A 9,019-nucleotide genomic window follows, 5' to 3' on the forward strand; every position below is an offset into this window, starting at 1 on the left:
CCATAATCCACGTGGGGGCCTCTTCGTTCACCGTGCAAAATGTGGAGTCATCTACCTGCTCTGCCAAAGCTATGCCTCTCTGGTCATTACCTAGGAGAGAATGCCAAAGTTCATGGTGGGCATTAAAGTCTCCTAGAACCAATCGGTTATGCCCGCACAACAGCCACTCAATGTTTGGGCTATAACCTGGAGCATAGCTACCAACCGGCGGTATATACACATTGTATAGCTCTATCTCGGCAGCCCCAGACTTAACTGCTACCCCCATACATTCCATATACGGGTCACTAGTGTCTAGCACAAGCGGGATAGGTCTATACTGCACGGAACGGTGTAATATGAAAGCCAGGCCACCACCTCCACTTCTCGCGCGATCCTTTCGAAGCACATTGTATCCATCACAATGGCGTAGGCTGCAGGTGGAATTCAGCTTTGTTTCCTGGAATGCCGCGACCCTTATCTTTTTCCGATTCATAAAGTCCACGATCTCGCTAATCTTACCCCGGAGCCCGTTGCAATTAAATTGCAAAAACGATGCACTATCCGGAACTGGAACAACAATATTGGGTGTGAGATGCTGCTGCGGAGTATATTGTTGTACGGGAGATGTCGGGGGAGTCGCATAGTCAGACGACCCGCTGCTGCTATCGCTGGCACAGCATCCTGCCACGTAGTCAGTATGACTGTACTCCCGCAGCGATGTTAAGCCGGAGCAGTTCCGGAAGTGCACCCACTCCAAGCACCGGTTACACCTGACCGAAACCGAACGGTGGTGGATCAGGTTTCGGCAGACTGAACAATACCATGGTCCGGGGTTCTCCTCTATCCCGGCTCGGACCAACAGCAAACGGAGAAGGCTCCCCGGGATGCACCTTCTCCAACACAAAACGACTACGAAACAACACGTACACTGATGTGGCAGCCGCTGGCCAATGGATGGGATCCATCGGGTCGATCCGGTACACAGAACCCGCCGCCGTGGGATCGAATTAGGGTGAACAGATGTTAAGTCACTTGAAATCTTATGGCTAATTCTCCTTAAAAAATATTATTTGTTTTTATACCCTCCACCATAGGGTATATTATCTTTACCATTCCTTTTGGAACACATCGAAATATTACTCTAAGACCCAATAAAATTCTGGGTCGTGGTGAAATTCTGAATCGATATTTATCATATGTTCCGATATAAACAAAATGTGTTTCGGGCACAATTTTTAAACACAATATATTTAAGTGCAAACATGTAATGTTCCTAAACTAACACTAAATGTTAGGGACACGTATGTTAATATGTTAGAATATATTATCTTTGGGGCATGAATGTTTCATAAAAATAATATGTATGAATGTAAACATATATACATTTAAAAATTTCGAGTAAACATATATGTTGTGATATTTTATTCAGAGAGCGACAGAGAGATAGTATAGAGAAAGAAATAGAGATGGAAACCGGGAGGGGTGACGAAAGATATCAGTGCTGCCGCTAGTGAAAAATTGAGTGAAGTAGATTTTGGAAAAAAGTGGAGTAGATTGAATAAAATTGAAGTAGCATACATTTTTGAAAACAACACAATAGAATTCATTTTATTATACCCTCCACCATAGGATGGGGGTATATTAACTTTGTCATTCCGTTTGTAACACAACGAAATATTGCTCTAAGACCCCATAAAGTATATATATTCTGGGTCGTGGTGAAATTCTGAGTCGATCTAAGCATGTCCGTCCGTCTGTTGAAATCACGCTAACTTCCGAACGAAAGAAGGTATCGACTTGAAACTTGGCACAAATAGTTGTTATTGATGTAGGTCGGATGGTATTGCAAATGGGCTATATCGGTCTACTTTTACGTATAGCCCCCATATAAACGGACCCCCAAATTTGGCTTGCGGGGACTCTACGAGAAGCAAATTTCATCCGATCCAACTGAAATTTGGTACATGTAAGTATATGGTCTCTAACAACTATGCAAAAATTGATCCACATCGGTTAAATTCAATGATTGAAACCGCTATGTTCATCGTAATTAAAGGAATAGGAAAAACAATTAGGTAATATGGGGAAAATTAAAAAAAAATTGAAGCAGAACAAAACGTGAAGCAGACTTTTGGAAGAAGGAGTGACGAAGTAAATTTTGTGAAAATGAAGCAAAATATTTCGATTGAAGTAGTAGCGGCAGCACTAGTATTGGTGAGATTTTTCTAGATAGCGGCGAAAGCACATGTGTGCCGGATGTCGTCTTTTTTTCTGTTTCTGGGAAATGTAAAATTAATGAATGTACATATTTTAGTAATACTCTTGATGAATGTATATATATATTATATTATATATATATATATATATATATATATATATATATATATATATATATATATATATATATATATATATATATATATATATATATATATATATATATATATATATATATATATATATATATATATATATATATATATATATATATATATATATATATATATATATATATACAACCAAAAAAAAAAAGAAATGGAAAACATTAAGAAAATTTTTCATTTAAAAAATAAAAACGAAAAACAACTAAAAGATTACAAACATTTATTGAACTAACATGGTAAATGCAACATTTGGTATGACGCAAGCCAATTTCCTATCTTCCTCAAATCTATAATCTTTGGTAGTGGGTTCATTTTATTAGTGTATTGTATTTCGTGAAATAAATTTTTTGTTTTGCAACGTTCTGTTGCTAATTTGCCATCTTACTTTAATATTGTTTTAAATTTCTAAACAATAGTGACTATGCGATTGTAAATAAATATTGGCAAATTAATACGCAATTGTTTACATTCTGGCGAATTTATTATAAAACTTTGTTTCGAAATAGGGGTTTTCTCGGATTACATATAAACATGACCTATGAATTATTTCAAATAAATGTTATCACTTGTTTTTAATTGAAAAGCCTATCAACCTTATTCTATTGATTACTTAATAATTAAATAAAAAAAAATGAAATTGATTTTGAATGACTACACTGAAAAAACAGTGAACCCACCAGGAAGAAAACTTTCGGTTAATTTTAGAAAATTTTATTTTTTTAGAAAATTTTAATTTTTTTAGAAAATTTTAACTAGACAATATTACTAAAGCTAGCATCACGCCGATATCACAAAAATAAGTAAATATTTTTCGACAAATTGAAGAAAATTTATTAGACATAATTAGGGTTTTGTTAAAGAAAAGTTTGTAGTTTGAAGAAAAAAATTGGACTTCAAAATTGCAAGAATGTCTTTAGTGACATACGAAGTTCATGATGAAGTCATTTGCAGTAAAGTTTACAAATTTAAAGAAATAATGAACTATTTTGTGAGAAATATGAATTTAGTAAACCTTTTTGCTTAATTTGTGTATAATTTTTCCCGTTTTTAGTTAATTTAACTAATGTACGCAAAAAAATATTAGAGTAAAGAAAACTTTCTCCAAACATAATAATTCCATGAACTAAAATAAAGTTAAATTGGCTTTACTGAAATAGAGAGTTTCTTTTTCAAGTTCAATTAGTATAAAATTTAGGAAAAATATTCAGTTAGGCTTTCGCTTTTCCAAATCCGAATTGCCGGGCCTCACGCTTGACACCTGCCATCAGATTTTGTACAGCCACCTTGTCCACCTTCTTCGCCGCAGAAAGCCAGTTTGCCTTGAACTGCTGCTCGTCCTTAGCAGTTTTTTTGGTCTTCTTTAGGTTCCGCTTGACAATAACCCAGTATTTCTCAATTGGGCGGAGCTCTGGCGTGTTGGGAGGGTTCTTGTCCTTGGGAACCACCTGCACGTTGTTGGCGTCGTACCACTCCATGGCCTTTTTACCGTAATGGCAAGATGTCAAATCCGGCCAAAACAGTACGGAACAACCGTGTTTCTTCAGGAAAGGCAGCAGACGTTTATTCGAACAATCTTTCACGTAAATTTCTTGGGTGACAGTCCCGGAAGCTGTGAAACTGCTGCTTTTCAAGCCACAGGTACAGATGGCTTGCCAAACCAGATATTTCTCTGCGAACTTTGACAGTTTTATGTGCTTGAAAATATCTGCTACCTTTCCCCTTCCTTTTGCCGTATAAAACTCCTGTCCCGGAAGCTGCTTGTAGTCGGCTTTGACGTAGGTTTCGTCGTCCATTACCACGCAGTCAAACTTCGTCAGCATCGTCGTGTACAGCCTCCGGGATCGCGCTTTGGCCGTCGTATTTTGTTTATCATCGCGATTTGGAGTCACTACCTTCTTGTAAGTCGATAGTCCGGCTCGTTTTTTGGCTCGATGCACGGTTGTAGGCGATACACCCAGCTTATTTGCGGCATCTCGGAGAGAGAGGTTAGGGTTTCGCTTAAAACTACCGGCAACTCTCTTTGTCGTCTCAGCGGCTTCCGGTTTTCGATTTCCCCCCGATCCAGACTTCCTGGCTGTCGACAAACGTTCCCCAAACACTTTAATTACAATTGTAACGGTTGATTTGGCAACTTTTAGCGATTTTGCCCGCATTGCGTACGAGTAGCTCGGATTTTCGCGATGCGCGAGCAAAATTTTGATACGCTGCTCTTCTTGCTTTGACGGCATTTTGACAACTGAAGAGTGAATTCCAAAATCAAAATAGGAGCAACATTCTACATACACACACCTTCAAAATGAGGGGTGTTCAGGTTTTTTAAATGCAAAATTGAAAGAAATACGTCAAGTTTATATTGACCAAATTTTGACCGTATCACCCTTTATTACAGAAAAAGGTTCTAAGAACTAAAAAAATCTTGTGAAAGTGAGAAAGATGTGAGCGAATATGCAATTAGGCAGAAATAATTTGTTTTTGAGTACAATCATCTTTGGGAAAAAATTCTTCCAAGCATGTAATATTTTTGGGCTCAAAATGCTTCCAAACATATAATATGTTTACGTAAAACAAACACAATAATGTTTCGGCAATATCCAATAATATATGTGCTTCCTGCAAAATATATTTGGAACATATGTTAGAGAAGAGATTTTTTTTTGAGGGTGTAAGTGACCTATATGTTTGCTCTAAATAATATTTTATACTATCTGTCATAAAAGCTCTGAATCACTTATTTCCATCAATAGTTACTATTCGTACTAAATGTTAAAAATCCATTTTCTTCCCATTTCAGTGGCAACATAAGGAGACAAGCTCTTGGTATCTACTCTATCGATGGCTATGGGCCATAGTCTTCCTCAGCATATTTTTATGCTCTCTCGTGCAACAGTTTGCACATGGTAAATTTTTCATTTTCTATACAAACTGGGGCTTAATGCTGTGTTTGGCTTCGCAACTTTTGGGGAGTTTATTGGTGACACGATGGCATTTCGATTTGGGTGCAGTACGTTCTACGATATACGAAGTATCCCAAATGAGGAAAACTCCAAGACTGCTTACCTTATATTGGCTGCTGTATGAACTTGCGATTCCGGGAGCATTGGTAGTTACTACCATCTATTGGGCATTCCTGCATGGCAAAATGAGTAAGTAAACTAACTAATTGTGGATCTAAAATAAAATTTCAAATTTCATCCACATTCACCTAATAATAAAGATAACGTGGCTATATTTTTGACATTAGGAACCATTTTTTTTGTTATATAGATGTTTAATTAAAATAAAATTCAGAATGTATTTATAAAAAAATATGTTTGTCATATGTTCCGATGTAAACAAAATATGTTTCGGGCTGGATTTTTTAAACACAATGTATTTAAGTGCAAAAATATAATGTTCCCAAATTAGCTTAAAATGTTTGGGACACATATGTTAATATGTTAGAATATATTATGTTTGGGACATTATCAATAATACATGTGCATGTAAATATATATTAATTTAGAAATTTCGAGTAAACATATATATGTTGCGATATCTTATTCAGAGAGGGAGAGATAGAAATAGAAACGAACCCGAGAGAGTTGACGAAGGATATAATAACAACATTACGAGAGAATCAAATGAGAATAATTGGTGGTTGTTGTAAAACTATTTGTATGTTGTTTCGGAAAATTGTACTTGCATGAGAGCATTCGTTTTGGCTATGCGCTTGGCATGCTAATGAGGTTTCCTTAAGAATATGATATTTTTAAGTCTTAATATTATTAAATTTGAATTATTTGGAGATAAAAGAGAAAATAGACAGCTCGAAAAAACTGAGAAAGTGTTTTTGCCTTGAGAGCAGCATTTGATGTATGTGTGTGTATGTGTCTAAACTTTAATCCACATTTTGAGATTTCCACAAAGCGTTGTTAAAACAAGGAAAATGTAATGCCCTGTTGTACTTTTTAACTGCAGTTCATGAAATCACATCCTCTCATAGAAGAAAAAATGAACTAAAATTAAAGAAGAAAATCATTGGCGCCAAATCATCACCATTATAACCATACAGTAGTTCATTCTTACTATTTTTGGGAATCGTACGAAAATCTTCGTTTGCTTTAGTTCATATTGAACTTATGAGTACGGTCATTGAACTTTATACCCACGTTTAGTTCATAAAATTTTTGAGACATGCTTAAAAAAAATAAGATTTCATTAAGCTGTAGAAAATTTCGAAACAACTAATGAAATTTAACAACTAGCAAATATTTTTTTTTTTCAATAAAAATAAGTTAAATTTAGCGCTAGTTTAACAACGGAAATTTTTTTCATGTTTTTCTTCTTGTGTCGTCAGGAAGAAAAAAAGATTTCTCTTTGAGGGTGTACATAACATATATAATTGCGACGTGCAGTTTGAGAAATAGAAAGAACAGTTATTTTATAAGATATATGTTTTCGGTTTGTTATACAGACGTGTAACTTTGATTAATAACAAAGTAAACTTTTGTTTCGCACATAAAGGTGAGTACTAAGTTCGAGTTTAGCCGCTAAAGTGAAAACTAAATCAGCAAAAAAAAGGCATACAATTATACATATTTGTTGGAAATTTTATTATAAATTGATGGGGAATAGCCCAAAGCAAATTTTCACAAAGTCTATATTCCTTAAAGTGGATTATTAAAGAAAAGTAATCTTGAAAAAATTACGATTTTAGCGGCTAAACTCGAACTTAATACCCATCTTAACTGAAAAATACTCTTGGTACCACGTGAAGTGAACAGAATGCAGGTTTTACTCTTTCTCAAGTGTTTACATTTCTTGTGTTCCTTTTTTCGGAATACATACTGTTGCGGATAAGAGCTCGTTAGTATTTTATAAACAAATGTTCCCTTCTCTTCACTATTTGTGCTCTGAGAGAAAGAGAGTGTATGGTACTGTATTCAATAGCGAATTGCATACATTCAGTGAAAAGTTATTCGATGCAGACCTCTACTATGTATGACAAATATAAACTTAAATAAAATTTCTGCACGTGTGGTGAGTTGGCTTCATCTCTCCCAACTCACTTTAGATCTATGAAAATCAATGGATAGTTGATGTTGTCTAACCTACTTATGTTCATTTTTTTTTTCAGATAAACCAAATCGTTTCCCTGTCATTAGCTTCTCGACACATTGCCTCAATTCGGTATTCATGCTGGTGGATTTTCTAATAATTGCATTTCCGGTTCGTTTGCTGCACACCATCTATGCAATGATGGTACCCATCACATTTTTCTGCTTTTCTTTTGTCTACTACCTATGCGGAGGAACAGATGAGTGAGTACATGCCGGAATCATTGGAGAATATAACAATGCTAATTAATTCTTCCCTCTGTTGTGATTTTCTTCTAGTGCTGGAAATCATTATGTCTACCCCATGTTGGATTGGACTGAGCCGCGCAATTGTGTCATAACATTCATTGGCATCTTCATATTGTATTGCATTTATCCATCGCTATTATTTGCCATCCACAGACTTAAATGCTTTTTGCGTAGCAGCGATTGGTCACCACAACGCAAGGTCCTAATTTAAGCAAACACGAGGGGCCCAATCATTCAACCATGGGTCTAAACATTGAACTACCTCCCAAAAACGTACGATTTCTTTTAGGTTTAAGGAGTAAGTGTCACCCCTCCCATCATTTTTATACAATGCGTTATTTTTAAAATCTGTGTTGAGATAGTTGAGATTTATTCGAATATTCCTCAATAAGTGATCTTCCTTTAATGATATTTTACTTTCATTTATTTACTTTTCCATTTAGATTATTTTATTTAGCACTAAAATCGAAGGTATTAATGCATATAAATATAGGTGTTTAAGAAAAATGTATATTTTAAATGTATCATGGCAAAGGAATGTATATAGTCTTTGTCAGCATGACAATTACAGGTCATTGACTGAAACGAATTTTATTTGATGCAAACGATCAGACATAATAAATATAAATTCTGTCGAATAATTTATTTAAAAATGAAAATAATTCTACAAGACTTGTTTTACTTGAATTTGTATTGAAATAAAAAGAGATAATATGGGTATTAATATGTCGGTCGAAAATTGTTTAGAGTTAGAGAAGGAACGGTGAGCATGGAACATTTTGCTTTCTAAACGAAGTGATCGTATTCCTTCTATGGGTGTTCTTTACACACTTCTACTGAAGACTGTCATCCACAATCGAAGGTAAGACAAGGCATCTTAAAACTTCTTGAGATTGTCATCTGAATAAATAAAAGTTGACAAAGACGTGTTTATATCAGTGTGTTCTAGTCCAAAAAATTTCTTACTTTAAAATACCAAAGAGAAAGAGTTTATAAACGGTACATATTTATAAAATATCTCAATTTGATATTTTTGTATCTCGGTGCATTGAATGATGAACAAAACAAGTCGCAGAAGTCTTCGTACAAGAAAAATAATTTGCGCTCAATGTAAACTTGAAGTCAAAGAGGACTCCGAAAACACAGTCGAATGTGATAAATGCTCCAAGATGTTTCATGCTGAATGCAAACATCTGGACAAACGTGAATATGAACAATTGTTGAAGAATGAGAGCGAATTATTTACTTGTCATTTGTGCGAAGGTGGTAATGAGAGCTCGCTTAAAGCAGAGTTAAAAAATTACAGAT

The 9,019-nt window shown here is 35.0% G+C and overlaps 1 protein-coding gene across 1 annotated transcript in view; it reads left to right on the forward strand.

Moving 5' to 3' along the window:
• The window catches only part of LOC142225486 (protein rolling stone-like), a 31,273-nt gene extending 22,900 nt beyond the window's left edge, over positions 1 to 8,373 (forward strand). Inside the window, exons 2-4 of the mRNA XM_075295258.1 lie at positions 5,158 to 5,509; positions 7,483 to 7,666; positions 7,742 to 8,373. Of these exons, the coding sequence (XP_075151373.1) occupies positions 5,158 to 5,509; positions 7,483 to 7,666; positions 7,742 to 7,922 (717 nt within the window). The 3' untranslated portion in view covers positions 7,923 to 8,373. The remainder of the gene's footprint in view (positions 1 to 5,157; positions 5,510 to 7,482; positions 7,667 to 7,741) is intronic.
• Positions 8,374 to 9,019: the final 646 nt, after the last annotated feature.

This window comes from Haematobia irritans, chromosome 2 (genome assembly GCF_050003625.1).
Source record: "Haematobia irritans isolate KBUSLIRL chromosome 2, ASM5000362v1, whole genome shotgun sequence".
Taxonomy (NCBI): Eukaryota; Metazoa; Arthropoda; class Insecta; order Diptera; family Muscidae; genus Haematobia; species Haematobia irritans.